The sequence below is a fragment of the Cydia strobilella genome, chromosome 19 (assembly GCF_947568885.1).
Source record: "Cydia strobilella chromosome 19, ilCydStro3.1, whole genome shotgun sequence".
In the NCBI taxonomy this organism is placed as follows: domain Eukaryota; kingdom Metazoa; phylum Arthropoda; class Insecta; order Lepidoptera; family Tortricidae; genus Cydia; species Cydia strobilella.
The window spans coordinates 7,381,972-7,406,388 of NC_086059.1; the positions used below are offsets into that span (position 1 = coordinate 7,381,972).

Sequence of the window (24,417 nt, forward strand, 5' to 3'; positions counted from 1 at the left end):
TTTGGCAATTGATAACTAGCTGATAGTTTCATAAAGCTCCTTTCAGCAAGTATAATTTTTACTACCAGTGACCAGTATATATCTAGCAGGTCTAATTTTTTTCTTATTTTTTTTATTTTCGCCCTCTTTTATAAATTTATTGACTCTCCTCTAGTCTATTGTACGCAGTGCTATATTTGTCTACCATTCTTCATCAATTCTCATCTACTCAAAGGTTAACTGGAAGAAACCCCTTAAAGGGATAAGTTCGCCTTTGTACTGCCTATTTATGTGCCATATGTGTGTTCTGTGTTTTGTACAATAAAGAGTTTATACATACATACATAGGTATCGGTCAACCGATCGGGATCGAGATCCAGTCTAGGTATAGGAGATCTCAAACGCGATCGCTCTATCTATGAGAAACGCTATTATGTATTATGCTCCTTACTTCATTCATTCATTCATACTTGGTCAGGGCTAGACAAGGGCCTGACAGTCTTTGATAGAGAAAGATAGTCTTATTGCGATTCCTATAAGAGGAAAGAGCAAATAGTGACATGCTTTGTCCTTATCACCGATCGGGTGGCATCATGGAGGCGATGAAATACCGAAAATCATCATTTATTTATAAGAGTGAAAGACAAAAAAATCCTATGCTCCCCAAATTTTATATGAATATTCTTTCTCTTACCCCCGGTCACTCGGTGGTGCGTCTATAACTACTTGTATTTACTATGTCTATGGGAGTAAAGCTTTAGGGTTCTATGGATCAATATTCAATACCTATTCTGTGTTAGCTCGGCCGGTATTTTTAAGGGCGCGTAAATACAAGTGAATTTAGGTGGACATAATTATCACGCACGCCAGCCAGCCAATACTTTGTATAATAAATTGCCCACTTCATTACTAACATTAGTATGTAATGGAACCCTGGGGTGAAATGGAGTTTATTTTTGGAATAGACTGAACTGACTGATAATGGATTATGAGACATAAAGGTTTAAAATCATCAACAAATAGTTTGTCCATTCAACCTGCTCTCATATTTGTGATGCTCTCGACCTGGTCTCATAAAAGACCCAAATTTGTAATTAGATTGTTACATGATGATTATCTTATATTTCAATGGTTAATAAAAAAAACTAATCAATATTAGGTCAGTTTTTATTTATACATAGCAAAAAAGGCCCTCATCATTATATTTTACTATCAAAGAATTCAAAGAAAATAAATATAGCACCATTCATACCTGGGACAATTATGAAAGACTATAATTATCTGGATAATTTCGAACCCTGATGTATATATACAGTGAATGGCCTAGCGGTAAGAGCGTGCGACTTGCAATCCGGAGGTCGCGGGTTCAAATCCCGGCTCGTACCAATGAGTTTTTATTTTCGGAACTTATGTACGAAATACCATTTGATATTTACCAGTCGCTTTTCGGTGAAGGAAAACATCGTGAGAAAACCGGACTAATCCCAATAAGGCCCAGTTTACCCTCTGGGTTGGAAGGTCAGATGGCAGTCGCTTTCGTTAAAACTAGTGCCCAAGCCAATTCCTGGGATTAGTTGCCGAGCGGACCCCAGGCTCCCATGAGCCGTGGCAAAAATGCCGGGAAAACGCAAGGAAGATGATGATGTAATACATATATACAGTGAACTTTACAAGTCAGACTTAAAACAGGATACTTTTCATCCCCTTGGCGGGCCTTGGGGTTATCTAAATAGGGAAGTGGAATACTGGGACCTGGGACTTGGGCCCAAGTTCCGCATGCGGCCGAAATCAGGGAAAAGCCATCAACCAATCATATTTTAATTTCTACTGACTTTAAAATTTACTTGTAGGTACTTAAAGAGTTATTTGTATAGTAAGCATCTAATTGTTGTCACATAGGCATATATCGGGGCTGAAAAACGCACCGCAAAAAAAATTGTGATAAGATCACACAATGTTCTTCTTTCTACATCACAAACTCTGATCTAAAGTAAGATAACAGAATATTAAGATGAATAGCTTTATAACTTTATTAATCTGCATGTATGAATGACCTTCATTGTTTCCGTAACATTATGAAAAATGAATGGCTAAGGTAAAACAGGTATAAGGTTGTTACGGCCTTTTAAATCGGTAGAACAGGTTGTAGATTAGTGTTTTTTGCAAGAAAAAGAGGAAAAACAGGTGATGTAACGATGGAAGTTACGGCTGTATGCCGTGACGCGAGTGACGCAGTTGTTGCCAATGAAAAAAAAAACGGACAAGTGCGAGTCGGACTCTCCCACCGAGGGTTCCGTACTTTTTAGTATTTGTGGTATAACAGCAACAGAAATACATCATCTGTGAAAATTTCAACTTTCTAGCTGTCACGATTCATGAGATACAGCCTGGTGACAGACAGACAGACAGACAGAGGAGTTTTAGTAATAGGGTCCGGTTTTTACTCTTTGTGAACGGAACCAGACGTAAAAATTATTTGAGAAGATTTATACTATAAGTATCTATATTTTTATTTTGTAGGTATGTGCCTAAGATTTGATAACGTGATTAATGATCTTTTATGACACAACACCAAAAAAGTCGCCAAGTGATGACGTAAAAGCCGCTTCGCTGTTTTGACCGAACACGTCTCTCGATATAATTAAGTTCCGCCCAGACGAAATTAGCTTGACACTTCGGTACCTTGCAATTTTTTAATTAAGATCTCTAACCTGCCACAAAATATTATACCTAGTCAACAAAATATGATAATTTAGGTACCTACATATATTTTAGAATTCACTTGATAGATTCCCATTGCACAATACAATTAGATAGTAGGTATGTAGGTACCTATACATTTGATTTTCTAATCATTAATAACCATAAATTAAATAGCACACAATCATCATCCATCGGATCAGTTTTAAATATCGTCTTTATTCCGTGTGTGTTATGTTAAGGTAGAAAATGAATGAAATACAAACCATCTGTCCACTACAAACTAGAATAAATTTTATCTCTTCTTCTACAGTAGTATATTTGTATTGCGCCTAAAGTGGGCAAGTTAAAAGAGTAATGTCAATCTGTCATAAAGGCAGGTTTATAATCAGAGATCGGTGGGGGTGAGCTATTTGCCTTATAATATGACTTGGCATGTCAAATTATAAGGTAAATAGCTCAACCTCGCTGATCTCTGTTTATAATGCCATTAAGCCCAATCATTCAATTGAGTTGAACCTATTAAAGTACCCAGTAAAAGCCGGCAGTTATTGTTATGGCTTACTTGGAATACGACAGAGTGAACTCACAGCTGTTTGAAATAATAGAAACATCCATGATTTTATTTTTAAAAACCTAAAAAGCAGAGTTTTATTAATTCATGGAGCAATCAAGGGTATTCTTTTCATATAAATTAACCTGATAAGTTGTTTCTGTTTACCTAAATACCAGATTAAAATATTAAAGACTTATAGGTAGTGAAAGCAACACAATATTTTGATTTTTAGTTATAGGTACTGGAAATACATACATTGTTCCTGTAGAAATCATTGCCAACAGATATGTAAAACACAAAACAAGGCAGAACAAAGGCATTACCTCTATTTTGATAATATTAAATTTAAATATGAATTTATTTGATGTGATTATTCTTTAACCAATTAAAGAAAGCTAATGTCATTTATTAAATTATAAATTATGTAATAGATAATTTTATAACCTAAGTTCGTAATTGTTGCTCATTTGTAAAGTTGTATCAATTAAATTAATATCATAGTTATCACAAATTTACCTAACGAGATTACTTTGTTAATTAGACCAAGGTGATTCATAGATAATATTATCCTTAACTTAATGAAGTACCAAGTTATTATCACATTATTCAATACTTATTATGGAAAATGTTATTATATATTATATGAAATATGTATTATTCAAATTAACTATATCATATATAACTAACCATTTATAACTGTATAAAAAAAAGTATCTAAAATTAGCAGGTAGCTTTCACTGATGAATAATATCTCTAGAAACATAAATACAACCACCTTTTTAGGGTTCCGGACCCAAAGGGTAAAAACAGGACCCTATTACTAAGACTCTGCTGCCAGTCTGTCTGTCACCAGGCTGTATCTCATGAACCGTGATAGCTAGACCGTTGAAATTTTCACAGATGATGATTTGATGATGTATATCTGTTGCCGCTTCAACAACAAAATACTAAAAAGTACGGAACCCTCGGTGGGCGAGTCCGACTCGCACTTGTCCGGTTTTTTTTCTATAAATGGTTCCTCAGTTGCTACAAACATACATAATATATTCCTTAAAATTGGAGTTAGTATAATTTGGTGGCACATCATAAGCCCTTTTTCCACTATCTTACCTAAAAATTCCTTTAATTCATAAATTGGATTTTTTTAATGTATCCTATATTATAATAAAAGTATTTAAGTAACATTTGGACAAACAAACTCATAAAATTTTTATGATAGTTTTTTTTTTGTGTCCAAGTAGCAAAATTGTTCATCCTGGTGGCCGATGATAAGCATCCATAGACCTGTACCGCTGGCTATATTTTGACCCCTAGGTTATAAAAATATTAAAGTCAATTCTGTTTTCGCTTATGAATACTTTGTTAAGATGTAAATCTTACATTTTGGTTTGTGTCATATATATAATTTGCTTTTCTAGTAATTTGTTATTTTGTGGTAATTATTTTTTATTTTGAATTATCTTGGAGAAAAAAATATTCGAGAGAAAACATGTAACTGTGTTGCATTTAGGATAGTGTTTTTAGTGTGAAAACATAGTTTGTGTCAATTACGTCCACTGCAATCTGATACTATGTCATAATATTCTAAATGACACAAAAAAAAATTAGTTAAAAAAAATTACTTAGGTCGAATTTAATCGTTTAAATAGGTCCATTAAATGATTTTGTGTCTTATTAAGGCATAGCTTCATAAGATATTTGATGATTTTGTTGTAACAGGCTGTCACCGTTACAAAAGAATATTAAAGATATTAGAGTTTACATCTTATTAATTTGAAATGCGGGATAAATAAGATGTATGAATTTGTGTCACTTGCATCCACTGCATAAACAAATATTACAAAAATATTATTTGCGTTCAAACGAAGCTAGCGGGCGGTCTGAATGGGCAACGGAGGCCGTGCAGGGTGGGGCCGCGGCGTGACCTTGCCGTACGCAACGCATGTTTACTTCGCCTGTGCGCCAAATTAACGCAACTTATTCAAAGAAGTTACGCAAACAACACAACAACAAGCAACAAGCAAGCAAAGAATGCGTCGAATTATCTTTTACCTATTTAAAACTCATAGATATTGTACAATGTCACCATTATGCAAAAGAACTGTAAGTACATGTTTGATTTGCGAGCGAGCTGGCAACATTGCGCAGGGAAATCTTAAAAATATCGCGTTTACGTGAACGCCACATACATTTGTGACAGTGATAGATAGGGAAAAGGTACCACTAAAGTAAAATTTGGTTATTAATACCGTGACTTTCTTTCATTCTTTGATAAAAAAAATTGCTATTTATGCAACAAGTGCGGAAATCATCTTTACGCACGTGTATCATACAATGTTTTACTATGCATTGTGCGAGTAAATAAAAAAACATATCATGGCAAATAAGTTTAATTATTAAAAGGAGTGTTTTAAATCGACACGAGTTGCGAATTACCTATTCGCACGTGTATCGTACGTTTTACAGTACATATGGCCCTTTAAACTTTCGACATATGCACGGTAAGTGCTCTTTTCCGCACTAGTGCGAGAAAGTAGCACCATATGTACTGTAAAAAAAAATTGAAAACAAAAAGCACTAGTGCGGAAAAGCAGTACTTTCCGCACGATATGGCTCCGTAGGAAACGCACTTTTCGAGCACATGCATTGTAAAAAAATATATAGGACTGTATCTCCTAAACCATGCGTCGTAGCGCAAAAATAATAAAATTTTCGTTCCCCTTTATGTAACCCAAAAGTAATACATGAAAAATACAATGAAAAAAAAGAAACAAAATCTTTATAGGGCTGTATTAGCTCTCCTATATCGTGCATCGTAGCGCAAAAATAATCAAATTTTCGCTCCCCTTTAAGAAGCCCCTAATTAAGATTTAAAAACGCAAAAAAGAAAAAAAAGGAAAAAATCTTTATAGGGCTGCATCTCCTAAACCGTGCATCGTAGCACAAAAATAATCAAATTTTCATTCCCCTTAAGAAACCCTTAATTAAAACTTTAAAAAAAACCAGGAAAAAAACTTTATAGAGCTATTATAGCTATATATATAGATATAATATCTCCTAAACCGTGCGTGGTGGCGCAAAAATAATAAAAATTTCGTTCCCCTTTATGAAGCCCCAAAGTAATATACTAAAACACAATGAAAAAAAAGAAAAAAAATAACAAAAAACTCTATAGGGCTGTATCTCCTACACCGTGCATCGTAGCGCAAAAATAATTAAAAAAATCCCTTTAAGAAACCCCTAATTAAGATTGAAAAACGCATAAAAGTAAAAGAGGAAAAAAAATCATTTTAGGGCTGTATCTCCTAAACCGTGCGTCGTAGCGCAAAAATATTAACTTTTCGTTCCCCCTTACGGAACCCCAAAGTAATATACAAAAAACACAATGAAAAAAAAAAAAAAACAAAAAAAACTTTATAGGGCTGTATCTCCTAAACCGTCGTAGCGCAAAAATAATCAAATTTTCGTTCCCCTTTGTGGAACCCCAAACTAATATACAAAAAACACAATGAAAAAAAAAAACAAAAAAAAAATCTTTATAGGGCTGCATCTCCTAAATCGTGCATCGTAGCGCAAAAATAATCAATTTTTCGTTCCCCTTTAAGGATCCCTTAATTAATACTTAAAAAAAAAAACAAAAAAAAAAACAGGAAAAAATCTTTATAGAGCTATATCTCCTAAACCGTGCGTGGTAGCGCAAAAAGAACAAAATTTTCGTTCCCCTTTACGGAACCCCAAAATAATATACAAAAAACACAATGAAAAAAAAAACAACAAAAAAATCTTTATAGGGCTGCATCTCCTAAACCGTGCATCGTAGCAAAAAAATAATCAAATTTTCGTTCCCCTTTAAGAAACCCTTAATTAAAACTTAAAAAAAAAACCAGGAAAAAAAACTTTATAGAGCTATTATAGCTATATATATATATATATATATATAGATATAATATCTCCTAAACCGTGCGTGGTGGCGCAAAAATAATAAAATTTTCGTTCCCCTTTATGCAACCCATAATTTATATTTAAAAAAAAACGCAAAATTTAAAAAATCATTATAGGGCTGTATCTCCTAAACCATGCGTCGTAGCGCAAAAATAATTAAAAAAAAACCCCTTTAAGAAACCCGTAATTAATACTTAAAAAAAAACAAAAAAAACCAGGAAAAAAAACTTTATAGAGCTGTATCTCCTAAACCATGCGTGGTACCGCAAAAACAATAAAATTTTCGTTCCCCTGTATGCAACCCATAATTTATATTTAAAAAAAACGCAAAATTTAAAAAAAAAATCTTTATAGGGCTGTATCTCCTAAACCATGCGTCGTAGCGCAAAAATAATAAAATTTTCGTTCCCCTTTATGCAACCCATAATTTATATTTAAAAAAAAAAGGCAAAATTTAAAAAAAAACATTATAGGGCTGTATCTCTTAAACCATGCGTCGTAGCGCAAAAATAATTTAAAAAAACCCCTTTAAGAAACCCTTAATTAATACTTAAAAAAAAAAACAAAAAAACCAGGAAAAAAAACTTTATAGAGCTGTATCTCTTAAACCGTGCGTGGTACCGCAAAAACAATAAAATTTTCGTTCCCCTTTATGCAACCCATAATTTATATTTAAAAAAAACGCAAAATTTAAAAAAAAATCTTTATAGGGCTGTATCTCCTAAACCATGTGTCGTAGCGCAAAAATAATAAAATTTTCGTTCCCCTTTATGAAACCCCAAAGTAATATACAAAAAACACAATGTAAAAAAGAAAAAAAGAAAAAAAAAAACAATAAAAAAATCTTTATAGGGATGTATCTCCTAAACCATGCGTCGTAGCGCAAAAATAATGAAATTTTCGTTCCCCTTTATGCAACCCATAATTTATATTTAAAAAAAACGCAAAATTTAAAAAAAAATCATTATAGGGCTGTATCTCTTAAACCATGCGTCGTAGCGCAAAAATAATTTAGAAAACCCCTTTAAGAAACCCGTAATTAATACGTAAAAAAAAAACAAAAAAAAACCAGGAAAAAAAACTTTATAGAGCTGTATCTCCTAAACCGTGCGTGGTACCGCAAAAACAATAAAATTTTCGTTCCCCTTTATGCAACCCATAATTTATATTTAAAAAAACGCAAAATTTAAAAAAAAAATCTTTATAGGGCTGTATCTCCTAAACCATGCGTCGTAGCGCAAAAATAATAAAATTTTCGTTCCCCTTTATGAAGCCCCAAAATAATATACAAAAACACAAGAAAAAGAAAGAAAATAATAATAACAAAAAAACTTTATAGGGCTGTATCTCCTAAACCGTGCATCGTAGCGCAAAAATAATCAATATCCGTTCCCCTTTAAGAAGCCCCTAATTAAGATTTAAAAACGAAAAAAAGAAAAAGAGAAAAAAATCATTTTAGGGCTGTATCTCCTAAACCGTGCGTCGTAGCGCAAAAATAATAAAATTTTCGTTCCCCTTTATGAAGCCCCAAAATAATATACAAAAACACAAGAAAAAGAAAGAAAAAAATAATAACAAAAAAACTTTATAGGGCTGTATCTCCTAAACCGTGCATCGTAGCGCAAAAATAATCAATATCCGTTCCCCTTTAAGAAGCCCCTAATTAAGATTTAAAAACGAAAAAAAGAAAAAGAGAAAAAAATCATTTTAGGGCTGTATCTCCTAAACCGTGCGTCGTAGCGCAAAAATAATAAAATTTTCGTTCCCTTTTATGAAACCCCAAAGTAATAACAAAAAACGCAATGACAAAAAAAAGAAAAAAAAAACAACAAAAAAACTTTAGGGATGTATCTCCTAAACCGTGCATGGTAGCGAAAAATAATCAAATTTTCGTTCCCCTTAAGAAGCCCTTAATTAAGATTTAAAAACGTAAAAAAGAAAAAGAAAAAAATCTATATAGGGCTGTATCTCCTAAACCGTGCGTCGTAGCGCAAAAATAATCAACTTTTCGGTCCCCTTTATGTAACCATTAATTTATACAAAAAAAAACGCAAAAAAAAAGAGTTTTTTTTTATAGGGCTTGATCTCCTAAACCATGCGTCGTAGCGCAAAAATAATTAAATTTTCGTTCCCCTTTATGAAACCCCAAAGTAATATACAAAAAACACAATGTAAAAAAGAAAAAAAGAAAAAAACAATAAAAAAACTTTATAGGGCTGTATCTCCTAAACCGTGCGTCGTAGCGCAAAAATAATCAAATTTTCTTTCCTCTTTATTCAACCCTTAATTTATATTAAAAAAAAAAACGCTTTCACTAAACTGCTGTAACTCGGAAACTTAGAATCCACAAAGGGGACTTTACTAAATTATGACACATATTAAAGCCTGACCAGTAATATATGATCATTGTCAAGAGGGCGCTGTTCATTCTCATGTATAGGGTGACAGTTCAGTATAGTATGAAAAAATATTGTATTTAATGAACATCATCATCAATGTAATTAATGTTGCTTGCCACGCTTAAACATAACAAAAATCACAATAAATTGTCGTTTACCATAAAGACGAAATTTGATTATATCTTTATACAAATAACCTGTCAGAGAAAGTGGTACCTTTTGATTAGGAACGTCACAAATGTTGGTCAGTATGAGGAGTGCAGCCTACAGTTTATTTTTAATTATATTTATATACCTACTACGGTAAGATTGATAAGACAATGTAATTATGCCTCCGAATGAAATAAATCCACTGTATCGCAAAACTATGTGGCGAGACAGCTCATAATGCCATCTCTTGGTTGTTCTTAACAAGGGTAAAGGAGATAGTATTAAGATCTCAGTCGCCAGCTGATATTGCGGCAAGTATAATAAGCACCCCACCCGCGTAGGTACCCTTCCCCGCGCACGCCCTTCTTGCTCAATTGAGTTTTATTTTGCCAGATAGTAAAAAAACCGTGGATCAAAGTGACCCAAATTATGAATGATGTCTCAATGTGGTATTATAATATTGTAGACGTAAACTTAATAATATGAATTTTTTTTTGTGGCAGATACAGGGTGTTAATTAGAAAAAATTTTTTTTTAAATAAAAGCGGTGGATGAGTTTGACACAGATTTGTTTGAATAACATATAACAATGTTCTGTAAAGTACAACACTTCACTTACCGACTCTAATATTTTTTTAGGCGTTTTAGGATCAATATTAGGTATTTATTAAATGCCATTATACCCGTGGATGAAAATGACACAAAATGCGTGTGTACGTCGGAAGCCACTTTGCCTTTACAGGGAAACAAAGAATTTCGTCTCGAATATTTTTTTTACAGAATGCTGATTGAAAAAAGAAATACCTAAATTTCTACCTAAGCAAATACCTAGGATGACACAAAATATAATTTTTAGGTTTAGTATATGGTCTGGAAACTATATATAAAAAATAAGCAACATTAATATTCTTATAACCTCAGAAGTTATTGGTACAGGTCTACCAGTGTTTTTGGACAAATGCACCAGCACAAGTTTTATAATTTCCTCTGAATAGTGATATAGGTTTAATCATACAAATATTTGTTTGATGAAATGTCTATTGATAGTGCATGAAGTGAAAGTTGATAGATTACACAACTCTGTGTATGACTTAAGAACATTTACCTTTCTAAAACTGATATGAAGACTTCCAACTAAGCAAAGACCGTCTCATCATAATCATAGATCAAATCTAATCTTGTTTCTCTTTAAAATTTACTCCAAATTGATCCGTGACATGTTATACAAACAAATATTCTATTGTTCAGCATTAATTTTAATTGGACTTGAGGACCATCGCATGAGCGTATTTGAACATACTTGAAATGTTGGAAAAATATAGGTGACATATGAAATAAAATGCTTTTGTATTCCCAATTGCTTTTTTCACATGGATGTGAAGTGACAGAAAAAAAATATACTCATCTACTTGCTAATATTTTATTTTGTTTGCTTGTGTGGGGAAGTGCTAGACAATATTGTGGAATGATTCATAAACATTGCCTTAGTTCGACGGGTAGTTTAAGCATTATTGCATTAATTCAAACTAAACAGTACCTATACACCCAAAATTGCACATGCATCACCTGTAAACCTAAGTTTAGTTATGTATGTAGTTTTAGTTTCGCCCTGTCTTAAATTTAGCTTTGTAACTAGTATTATTGTTATTACCTACTGATTAGTAACTTCTTTAAATTTAAGTATAGTGTCTTATTGGCATTTCGCACAAATCATGTCACAGATATTTCGTGTCTGGATTGGTTACCTACGTGACAGGCCACGCCTAGTGTAGGAACCGGTGCAACCGTCATTGTAAATGCATAAATGTACATAAATTGTCCCTTAGTTTTAAGACCAGTTAATTTTTGTTTCTGCCTAATTCTTGGTGTACAATAAATTATTTTAACTTTAACTTTAACTTTATATATAATTGTAAACTGTTGGGATAAAATGGCTGCACTGTGACTGTAATCACATTAACCAAATTAATAAATGTTACAATAACTCTTGACTCCATCAAGAAAGTAACTAACTATGAAAGAAATGATCTAAATACATTAAAATAAAAGACTAAAAAGTAATTTTTTCTGATGAATAAGGTATTTATACTGTCTGCATCTTCTAAAAAAACCGGCCAAGTGCGAGTCGGACTCGCGCACCGAGGGTTCCGTAATTTTTAGTATTTGTTGTTATAGTGGCAACAGAAATACATCATTTGTGAAAATCATATTCATGAGATACAGCCTGGTGACAGACAGACAGACGGACAGCGGAGTCTTAGTAATCGGAGTCCCGTTTTTACCCTTTGGGTATGGAACCCTAAAAATCTGATTTAAAATGATCAACCAGTATCCAATCAGAAATATTAACAAAAAAACAGGTTAAACAATCTTTTATCAATATTTTATTTTGTTTTTCTTTTATCACTATTAAAAAAATAGTTACTGTAGTATACCTTTTTCATTGCACCCAACTTTGAATGTTTTGATCTAGGGATGGCTAGAACCAATTGTTAAAGTCTCCTGCTTTTTGATTTATACAATGGATTTTTTATTAAATAATCACAATATTGCAAATGCATTCGCTTTTGCCTAGAAACATTAACCACATTGTTTTGTTAACACAATAAACAAATACAACTTGACAACAAACCTTCACATTAGAATATAACTACATTTAAGATCACAAAAACTGTTCATACCGTTCAGTACAATGCTTAACTCATTGTTATACCAAATTGAAGGCAATTATCGTCCGCAACTATACCGCGGTGATGTCAATGTCGCGCAATACTAGCTTCCATTACCTTCTAATGCTATACTTATACTTTTGCAATTGCACCTAGTGCAAGTGACGAAACGTCTACCGTTTGAACGCGCTACTGACCGCTGCACGCACTATTCAAGCACCAATTTACTTAGCAGTGACCTCTAACACCTACCTTTTCGAAGCGTTGTCTGTATTCAGCCTTCTCAATCTTGTCATTTTCTAGCTGAGAAATCTTGGCCGTCAGCTCCTGTAACGCCTGGTTCTCTTTCTCATTCCTCACCGCCAGGTTCTCCAGCAACTCCAGGGCATTAATCACCTTCGGTAACAAGGCTGTCACTGCGTCAGCCCCGTATTTCTCTATAATAATCTCGCATTCCTTCCCGATATCAGATGCTAGGTCATATACGTCGACCACTGTGACTTCGTCGTCGAACTCCGTCATTTTGGCGGAAAAACGCCTGTGGTACGGCATCGAAATCACCTTGTTTACACTTCACAGCACCGCATAAAGGTAAACGTCCGAATAATTCACATAAAGCTATCCACCTTTCGCAAATGCGCCATCATTACTGAAATGTCAAATTTTGCTCAATGGTAGGGAGGCGCCGTTCCGTTACACACAATTGATAACGTTACGTAACGTTATAACTGGTTAATAACGCGTTTTAACTAGATACCATGAAATAACGTATTAAATAAAAATCGATATTTTTATAGATAGCTTTTATTACAGATAGTCGTTAAGATTTATTATTGTATGATGATTTACTGTGCATTGGCTGTAAAAACGAGACAAACTACGCACATCTCTTTCATTCATGCTTACAAGACTAATGAGCTGAGGCGATGACGGACGGCAATGCCTTCCCTTTGTGACTAGGTATTACTTTAAAATAATATAGCATGTGCTATTTAACATGTAAAACAAAAAACTAGTCAACTAAAAAGCAAAACTTGTATGAAGTAGGTACCTACATTCTAATTTTTGAATTTCTGTTCGGAAGCCGTGATCACTGATGAAAAATTACTTATTGGCAAAAATTGTGTTTATTTTTATTTTTATTTATTTAACATATTTGTCACTTGGTAATTAGGCTGATGGAGGGGGGAATAGCTGCTTAAATTGTGTAGGTTCGTGGTATTTAATTAATAATAATAAATTTTACTAACTTTATTGGAACAAACAGTCAAATAAACGTAACACTAATTTTGATATTATTTTTTGTCTTAATAATTGTTTAATTTCTGTGTCAATATGATTTGAGTACGTAGGTGTTTATTTAGCTACATAAAAACAGAAAGCCAATAAATGAGCAAGCAACAACTAAACTTGTAGGTAACTTAAATTTCCAAAACAAAGCCAAACAGGTGCTATTTTAGTCAACAAAGTCCCTATCTGATAAAGAGCCGGCCGACATATGTTACAATACTTACAATTTTCAGTGTTGTTAAAATATCGATTATTAGCCTCCGCCACGCGCGAAGCAACAGTTGGTGTTCGTAAACAGGCGCGAACGAACGCGCGACTTTCCCGCGCTGTGTAAACAATATTTTTTATTAAGTTTTTTTATTCGGAATGAATTTACAAAGCAAAGCCAATAAGTTTGTGTGCCCCAACGACAGGCAATTGTCACTGCGCGCCAAGTAAGTTGATGAAAATTTGAAACGTGTCAAGTTTTCCAGATGATCCTAGTCTTGTTTGTTTTCCGAGAAATAGATAAAGTTTGGAGTAACTTGTTATTGAGACGCTTTATCCTGCACAATAAGTGCTCCTGTTAGTTTGTATTTATTTTCTATACTTTCAAAGAGTGCGGTCGCAGAACTTTTATATCTTACAAGGGTAATTAGGTTCCTATCGCTAGCAAATAGCGACCACGTTGATTTTAATTGTAATCTACTTTGACATATACGTTAAGAGTATATATTTTCATCTACATCTAAGTACCTTTTTTGGTTCATATTTATATTTAAAATTGAAATTTAAAATATTGACGGCGGTTACTTTAGGTACGCAGGTGTGCTACGTCGTAGACATCGTAGCTCGTAGCAATGTGCCTATCAGTGCGACATGAAATAGTAGAAATTAAATAAAATGGAACTTAAAAAAATCCATACTAAATTGTTGCCATGTTTAAGCATTTTACGTCAAAAATGTGACAGTTACGTAGAAAGTGGCGTCCTCAATAATTTTTAATTTACGGCGAGTATTTATCCTGAACGAAGCGAAGGAATCTATAATTGAATCCTGAGCGTAGCGAGGGATTCTAAAATAGAATCCTGAGCGTAGTGAGGGATTCAAGTGTTACCGCCCAAGGTGGAAATAATTTTGCTACCATGTGACACATACTGTTTTTCACATCACCTATGAGGAAATTGTTATGTTATAAATAATGTGTAGGGACATAACAATTTCCCCAATTCAATAATTTTAATTTTTTTAGGTTAAAACCTTACAAAATTGTGTCGGTACATAAAAGAAAATAAATCATGTCCTAAAACAGAAAAGTGCCACTTTGATCCCCCTAGCAGGCAAGAAAAGTGCCAATTTGATCCCTCCTAGCGGGGAAGAAAAAGCCCTTTTTCGAATAGGTGATGTGAAAAACTATTTATCGCGGCCTGCATGTGCACTGAAAAGTCACAAACAGTTTAATATGACTGTATAAACCTATACATAATATACTGTATACAACTGATAATAAAAAGACATCCATGAAATTGTCTTTAAATAGAAATTAATCGTTTTCACTGGCATACGCAACAATAAAACCCAACAATGCGAGTAATAGAATGCTAACTCGAATATTCAAGTAATTCAAACTCGAATCCAATTCAGCAATTCATGGCAATACAACGCCTGTTACTTTTGAAATAAAGTTCAGTTTTGTTACGCCGTGAGATACGAGGATTGGCAAGTAAACTCGATTTGTCAATGCCACTGAGCATCGGACCCTCACAGTATCACATTTGCATACCAAAATCAGAATGGAAAAAGTGCTATGTACCTAAAGTAGTTTCAACGTATAAAAAACCGGCCAAGTGCGAGTCGGACTCGCGCACTGAGGGATCCGTACTTTTTAGTATTTGTTATTATAGCGGCAACAGAAATACATTATCTGTGAAAATTTCAACTGTCTAGCTATTACGGTTCATGAGATACAACCTGGTGACAGAAGGACAGACGGACAGCGGAGTCTTAGTAATAGGGTCCCGTTTATACCCTTTGGGTACGGAACCCTAAAAAGTACATCGTTCATCTTTGCGAAACGTTATACAAAACGTTTTGTATACCAAAATCAGAATGGAAAAAGTGCTATGTAAAGTGGTTTCAAGTTTCGACGTATAAAAATACCGGACAAGTGCGAGTCGGACTCGCCCACCGAGGGTTCCGTACTTTTTAGTATTTGTTGTTGTAGCAGCAACAGAAATACATCATCTGTGAAAATTTCAACTGTCTAGTTAAAACGGTTCAAGAGATACAGCCTGGTGACAGACAGACGGACAGCGGAGTCTTAGTAATAGGGTCACGTTTTTACCCTTTGGGTACGGAACCCTAAAAAGTACATCGTTGATCTTAGTGAATAAATATAAAAACAATAAAAGCATAATATAACTATAGATTTTTGTACTTTTTTTGCTTTTCCGGATACATTGATGATTAAATTAAAGAACGCCTAATACAAAATTACTACACAACAGCCGTACTTTCCTTATATGAATACAACTAAATAAGGTTTGACCTCATTTATACTGAAATCAATCAGTTCTTACAGTGATCGCCTTTACTGAAGGTGCTAAAGGCAAATAAATGCTCGAACCATCTCACGTAATGTGATAGGTACTGTGAGGGTCCGATGCTCAGTGGCATTGACAAATCGTCACTTGCCCATCCTCGTATCTCACGGCGGCGTAACATTAACAAAACCAAAGATAGATATAACTCCGTAATAGATGGATACAGTCTAAGGAAAAAACGTGCCTCGAAAATCAGGAAAATTTGATTCTCGTTTAGAGGGCGTTACTAGCTTTGGCCTACTGTCGTATAGATGGCGTTGACAGTTGCGTTTGTTATTTAACAATTTTAACGCATATCAGTGAAAGAACATGAGTCAAAATCATAAAAATAATTAATGCAAATAAAAAAAATCATTTATCCATACATTTTATCGTATTTTTATAAATCTTCATTTTTAGTTTTAAAGTGTGTCGACAGATGGCAGTGAATTTACTGGGGTTACAAAATTTACTATGACAGTACCGCTCTAGTATAAGATACTCTATGACAATAGTTATTTACGATACAAGTGGGGAAAAGAGGAAATTCGAAACGAGTGGCGATAAATTAAAACACGACCGCAGGGAGTGTGTTAAATCGACACGAGGTGCGAATTACCTATTCGCACGTGTATCGTACAACGTTTTACAGTACATATGGCCCTTTAAACTTTCGACATATGCACGAAAAGTGCTCTTTTACGCACTAGTGCGAGAAAGTAGCACCATATGTACTGTAAAACTGAATTTAATTTCAAAATTAAATTAAAATTAAAGATTACAAACCTAAAAATTAAATTAATTATAAAATAATAGTTAATTTGATTTTTAGGTTACGTACCTGCATCTGCGGTCACATATTTTTTACGATGTTTTTTAATATTCTTTATTCATGTAGGCCTATCAACAAGCACCTATGAATAGATAAAACAAATATATCATCTTAAACTATTACGAGTAGGTACCTATCAGAACAATTTATTGATGTTATTATTATAATTCTTTAAAAATATAGAATTGTTATATACTTAGATAACTTTCACAAAAAGATCATCAAACTCTCGCTCAATGTAAATTTCAATCGTCTACCGAATAAATTATATATGGTCATGAGACAGAGCCCCATGAAAATTACCAAAAAATTACCTTTTTTTGTTAATAGGTACCTATCAGAACAATTTATTGATGTTATTATTATAATTCTTTAAAAATATAGAATTGTTATATACTTAGATAACTTTCACAAAAAGATCATCAAACTCTCGCTCAATGTAAATTTCAATCGTCTACCGAATAAATTATATATGGTTATGAGACAGAGCCCCATGAAAATTACCAAAAAATTACCTTTTTTTGTTAATTTAAACGAGGTATTCTTAACCGTCTATTTTTATTATTATAATATTGCAATGTCAATAGAAAATCCTACTGTAAGATATTTTTAACTGTCTACCGTTATACGGTTTTTGAGATAGAGTTCGCTGACCGACATACGGGTTGACGGACGGACGAACAGCGTAAGCCTATAACAAGGTTCCCGGAACCCTAAAATATTACCTCAATAGGTAACAATAACAAACGTTCTAACTACTAGCCCTTCATTAGACTTGATCTACTGATACTGATACTTGGGTTTACTCCAGCCAGCAGATCCTGCAGCAAGGACTGGGAAGAGGATACTACAAGGAGGAGGCGATGTAGATAGCACTGTAAGCTCGCATGGCTCTGCTAATTCAACCTAAGTGGCAGGCAGCGAGTCGGTGGAGTATGTCAGCGTCACCTAACACCGGCTAAGCCTCAAACTCGAAATCAAACAAAGTACGCGCGCAAACCGGCTTATTACGCAACAACCCCTGCCACCCCGATGTAGGCACCCGCAGTCTGCCCGAGACACCGGAGTACCCAGTAGATAGGACTGGAATGTAGGGTTTGCAGTTAGTATAGTAGGAGAGACGGGAAGTTTTTGGCCGACCCGAATACAGGCATCGTGAAGTCAGCATGGGGTAAATAGATACTATACTTGGTGTGTGATCAATACTTCGTTGTGAGGGAATGTGACGACTTTTTTATATATTAGCCCTTCATTTACACTCAATCTAGGAGCTAAACGGTTTAAGGTACGGCTACGACTGAATCAACTTAACCGACAAACTAGCAAAAATGCACTTTTTGAGATAGAGAGATAGAGATAGATATCTTTATTTGCATTTGACTGTGAGTTAAGATCGATATTTACCTAACGTACTTAGTTTGGACAAAATGTAACAAATCTAATCAATTGTAAAAGTTTTGGACGTCCGTAACTTTTCCTAAAACCGCTTTGAGTACCTAAGTATAAGTTTCTGAGGAACTTTTCCTTTTATTTTCGTCTATATGTACCGACGTGGGATGGAAGACAATAGTTGTTTTTTATATGTACCAAACATATTTCGATAATGTTCATCTGAATATCCTAATATATAATGTGCCTTAACGCTTTTTAACATAGGTAACGATTAAGTATTATATTGAATGAACTTTATTCATTTATCACATTAGAATTTAGAATTATAAGAAATCACTGAAAACCGTGTATATAACCGTAACCGTGTAATAGGCCTGAGATACACTTGTAAGTTTTGCTTACGTAAGTAGGGAGAAAGCTGTTTGTTAGAATGAGATAACGATATTCATATCCCATTCTGTAGTATACCTACTTGCATAAGTAAAACTTACAAGTGTATCTTGGTCCTTGTGTATAACCTAATACGTGTAAGATACCTAACCGTTAAAGTAGGCCTCATAAACACAACAAATCTCATAAAAAGCTAATTCCTTAAACATGTAAACATCGTTTTTAGTCGCAAGTCGTTGGTAAACGACCAAAATGCAGACTAAACTAAGCCGCTAAAGGAGCGTAATTAAGTAGGTAAGGTATAAATCTTTTTCGCTCCAAAAGCCTCCCTGGATTATGAAGAAATACGCCCGCCTACCATAACAAAACCGGACAAGTGCGAGTCGGACTCGCCCACCGAGGGTTCCCTACAAATTTAACTTTTTTTTTTACTAATTTAGTTTTGAGATTTTTCCCTGTATTAGTAGTATAAGACTTACTTGCCAAATTTCATAGTTCAACTAGGTCAGCGGGAAGTACCCTATAAATTTTGATTCCCTTGAGAGTTGTCGAAATATGCGTTTTTTATGTTAACTTAGAAGTTTGATTTTTTCACAGCTATAAGGGTCTGTAGACAAGTATATGGCTTATATTCAACTGAGATAAAAGGTGTTGACAGACAGACAGACGGACGGACGGACAACAAAGTGATCCTATAAGGGTTCCGTTTTTCCTTTTGAGGTAAGGAATCCTAAAAATAAGAAACATTGCTTATATTTTAGAAAATTCAAATGTTACCATTCCGCGCTTCGTTGCTAGAATTCGTCTAAGCTCGCTCACTGACATTATAAACGAAACGTCATATTTTCATAGATTGTCTTAGCAAATGCCATGCAGATTTTAACACTTGGATACGCCTTTCTTAATTCGGAATCGTAATTGCCAAAGCAACCGTGCTTAGCTAGTAAGCACGGTAGTTTAACTGCACTAACTAGTTAAAAAGATGCTAGTTAGAAAAACTAATTTAAAGAAGTCGGTTAAAAATAGGGTTATATCTTGTCCGATTTCTCACTGATCTTCCTCCAAGAAGACCTCCAAGAAAGAGCGTTACACAACGTCCTAAATTTAGTAACTGACGTCAGGGACGCTATACGTATATACATCCATCTGTAAAGCTCTTAAGTAATTACCTTACATTGTAATTAGTGTAATGTAGGTACGTAGAACAAAGAGAGGATAAGCGCAACCTCGGCCTTGCACGGCGACATCGGTCGCTTATCGGCTTGTGATATCCGCTTCCGGTTGCATGCCGGTTTCAACGAATGCTGTAAATAATGACAACAATTCGAACGCTACTACTGAGTAGCTAGATCGCTGACAATGATAACGGTATTAAAATAATAGTTTACAATTATGATACTTAAAATATCGACGTTTTCGTTTTTTAGGGGTTTGATATCGTTATATTCATGTTCATAGATAATAGTACAATAAAAACTACCGTTATTTTTTACAACGTTATTATTTTCGTCTTTATAACGTTATTTTTTACAACAGGGCAACAGGGCTAAAAATGTCCTAATATTCAGATGCTGGCAGGATTTTGTCAAATGCTTTTTAATATTTATTTGACAGTTTGCGTTAAAATTTATACAACATTTATCAGTTTTAAAGCTACGTTTAAGCCACAAATCTTATACCTTTTACGTTCCTAGTATCTACGTTCGTAGTGTGCAGCATAATGAAGGTACTTAGCAATTAATAGCAATAATGCAAGGTTTTGTAAATAAATAATTAGTTTTTGCGGTAAAAACTTTAAATAGGGTCAGCTGGGGTAAATACAACATACGGGTAAAAATAAGACATTAACACTCATTAACTTATTCTGTTTAATTCCTATTCCATTTAAAAAGAAGTATACAGACAAGGCTTAATTTAAATAGAATAGTGAGTGTTAAAGACTTTGTCTCATTTGCCCGTGTCTTGTATTTACCCCACCAGACCCTAGGTATATTTCACAAGGGCGCGTCTCATAATATAAGTATACGCACTTTTGGTATAATTTCAATATACAAGCGTTCGAAACGTTTAATAATGTTTGATAATCAATTAATATAGCGTAAAAATAATATAACATACATTTTGTATATCGCGATTTCGACTAACTGTCACATTGACTAATCTCATTTCATATCCTAACCATTATTGCGAATAAAAAGAAAAAGAGAAAAACATCTAAAATACTTATCGGAAAACGTCAGTTAGAAGATTAGCTTAAAACTGAGGGACACCCGGCCCACAGGAAGAAACTGCTACAAGAAAAGTAATTTGCGTAGAAATGTGACCCATCACAAAAGAAAACTGCTAACAAAAAAGTAGGTTAGGTTAGGTTAGAACTGCAACCCCCACACGAAGAAACTGCTACCAATAAAGTGGGATAGGTTAGGTTAGAACTGCGACCTCCACACGAAAAAACTTCTACCAACAAAGTGGGTTAGGTTAGGTTATAATTGCGATCCTCGACCCCACACGAAGGAACTGTTACCATCAGAAAAGTGGGTTAGGTTAACTCAGAACTCCCCCCCCCCCCCCCCCCCGCGCGAAGAAACTTCTACCAGAAAACTAATTTAGGGTATATGGTAGCGGTAAAGTAGGTTAGAAATGCGATCCAGGAACTGTTACCAGGAAAATAGGTTAGATTAGGGATGCCATGCGCCACACGAAGAAACTGCTACCAGAAAAGTAATTAAGGGTAGAAATGTGATCCATCATAAAAAACTGCTAGCAGAAAAAAGGTTAGGTTAGAACTGCGATTCCATCGGTGTGGGTACTCTGGCGCAAGATAAGCCAGGGCCGCCGGAAAGAGTCACTGTAGAGTCCCAGGCATCCCATGGCTCCTTGAAAAAGGTAAGACGGGTGACGCCGGAGTGGCTTTTAGTGGGTATACCTCCTCTCCTCCTCTCTTTAGGAGAGGATGGCTGCAGGAGGGGGTCCCACATATCCCGGGGAATGCGTAACGCATTTTACCACACCGCAAAAAAAAAGGTTAGACCTGCGATCCGAAGAGTAGGCCAGTAGTGAGTTTGATTTACATTATTTATGTTATTTCTTAACTATGTTATATAAAACGAACGCTATGCTATTAAATACTTATTGTAAACGATTTTATAGCTGCAGTTCATTATACATTGTACAATTATACGTTTTGTTACGCATTTCGCTGTACATACTGAACCTTATATCATACAAAATTATTCAAATAGAATTAATATCTGCTGAGATTGCTCAAAACTAAAAGGGTTTTTTTTTGCCATTTTGTCTACGGAACCGCAAAAATAAGCGGCTGAAAGCTGTCAGCGCCAAAGCGCGATCTCGCATATAAATTTTGACTATCGTGCCTTTTCCTACCACGCATCCATTATGAATATTATGATCCGCGGCTGCAAATATCGGCCGGCGCCTCGAGACTGGCGCTCTAAGAAAATTCAATTATCCCTAATTAATTGCTTAAATGTAACCCCACTCAGAAACGTCTAAATAAACTAATTATATAATTAACTCATCTTCCTGAAGCTTTATTCAGTTACTTGGATGAATACAAATGGAAAATGTCTATCTCTCGATGGACGAAACGATTCAAGGTTGTTTGATTATTATTATAGTTACTCAGTGACCCTAAAATATCGATTTTAATTAATTTATTACAGAAACTCTCAAGTAGATTGGAACGGATTTTGTATCCCGTAGCTTTGAAGGGCCACAAATGCCACACTTCCCAACTAGCGGAAGCCGCTCGACCGCAATTTCAAAGGAATACCGCAAATCGATGTACAGGTTAGCCGTTTAGCACACACATACTAGAGGCCAAAACAATTTTTTTGACCCGCAGTTCCTAAAGAAATTTCGCTGCGGGGGAGTGGTAAAAGTGGTTTTTTTTCTCCAAAACCTATCGAGTGTGGTATCATACGAAAGGGCTTTTTGAGGCGATTCTAAAAATATATCACATCATGACATTTCGGGTTTTTTTTTTTAAATTAAAACAAAAAGAATTTTCGAAACATACTAAGTTTGGGCTCCTCCAGACACGATATGGCTGATTTTTTTTTGTACAATATACCACAAATGATACGTGATATCCTCATGTCTAACCCCAAGAAAGCAATTTTGAAAATATTATCATTAGCAATTTTTTTTTAATTTTTCAATTTTACAAAGTGACACAGTTCTACTTCAATACCTATTTCACGAGACTTATGGAACTATACTGCAGATACGGTACATATTAATCATAAAATGATACGTAATATCCATATATCCAACGGGAAATACCTCTTTAACCCTTTAACTGCGCTTTTTCATCAGTTGGTATGGTTGTCGCCTGTTGTTACCTGATTCTATTTTTTCTTTAGATATTTCTTTGTAGTTTTACATGTATGTAAAATGTATAATTTTGGTGCAATAAAGAATATTTACTTACTTACTTACCCTATTACTAAGACTCCGCTGTCCGTCTGTCCGTCTGTGTCCGTCTGTCCGTCTGTCCGTCTGTCACCAGGCTGTACCTATCTCATGAACCGTGATAGCTAGACAGTTGAAATTTTCACAGATGATGTATTTCTGTTGCCGCTATAACAACAAATACTAAAAACAGAATAATATAAATATTTAAATGGGGCTCCCATACAACAAACGCGATTTTTTTGCCGTTTTTTTCCGTAATGGTACGGAACCCTTCGTGCGCGAGTCCGACTCGCACTTGGCCGGTTTATTTAAATAATAAACTAACCGAACAAGTTTGGGAACAAATCAAAAAATTTGTTCATAGATGGCAGCACCAGTCTCTCTCGCTACAACGTATATCCGTAAGGAGTTCGTTTAGGAGGTGCAAGCGCGCACTGCTTGCCCTTAGAGCTGGTCAAAGACGCCTAGTCTTACTGAGATGGCATATAGTCGAGAAATTCGGACGGGCACCGCCGTGGCGGGGTGGCCTAGGGGTTCATGGCATTAGCCGCGATAGCTAAAGACGCCGGTTCGAATCCGGCCTTCACCACTGGAGGGCTTCGTCACTTTTTCTTTAATATATGACATCTATTACAGTTAATAAACTAACCGGCTATTGGCTCTAGTCACACCTGGAAAGTGAAGACAGAGCCTAAGATGGAGCTCTCTCACCGGTTCAGTAATAGCCTATTCACTCTGGTCAGTTTCTCAGGGAATACAGATGGCGGGCGCGCATGTTTTATTAAAACTGCAATTACGTTATCATAACAACATCTTTATTCTAAGTACATAAGTGACCATAGATAACCAACCACATACTATATAATCTATCGTAAAGGCCTTCACCAAAACGCTATACATACGTAATAGGTATATACAGATGTAGTGCATAATTGTTATTCATCATATTTTCTCGGAAACTTTCGTATATTTTGTCATGCTACTTTAGTCAACCTCAATACTTTTTGTATCGAAACTGACTGAAATAGCAAGACACGTTCGTACGTTTCCGTGAAAATACGATGGGAAATAATTATGCACCACATCTGTTTTAGCCATTGGCGATTTTCCTCCGGGT

General features: G+C 34.8%; 2 protein-coding genes across 8 annotated transcripts in view; one reads left to right on the plus strand and one right to left on the minus strand.

The window, feature by feature from the left end:
• LOC134750006 (RILP-like protein homolog) overlaps window positions 1-13,058 on the minus strand; it is a 34,448-nt gene extending 21,390 nt beyond the window's left edge. For 4 of the 6 annotated variants that reach the window (XM_063685062.1, XM_063685061.1, XM_063685059.1 and 1 more), the window contains exon 1: window positions 12,648-13,057. In XM_063685062.1, the coding sequence (XP_063541132.1) occupies window positions 12,648-12,947 (300 nt within the window). In that variant the 5' untranslated portion in view covers window positions 12,948-13,057. Of the gene's footprint in view, window positions 1-12,647 lie in introns of all 6 variants that reach the window. The other 2 variants (XM_063685057.1, XM_063685058.1) reach the window with 1 other exon arrangement.
• Window positions 13,059-13,912: 854 nt separating this feature from the next.
• Window positions 13,913-24,417, plus strand: part of LOC134750118 (synaptotagmin-4) — a 57,993-nt gene continuing 47,488 nt past the window's right edge. For both annotated transcript variants that reach the window (XM_063685225.1, XM_063685226.1), the window contains exon 1: window positions 13,913-14,119. In XM_063685225.1, coding sequence (XP_063541295.1) covers window positions 14,052-14,119 — 68 coding nt within the window. In that variant the 5' untranslated portion in view covers window positions 13,913-14,051. The remainder of the gene's footprint in view (window positions 14,120-24,417) is intronic.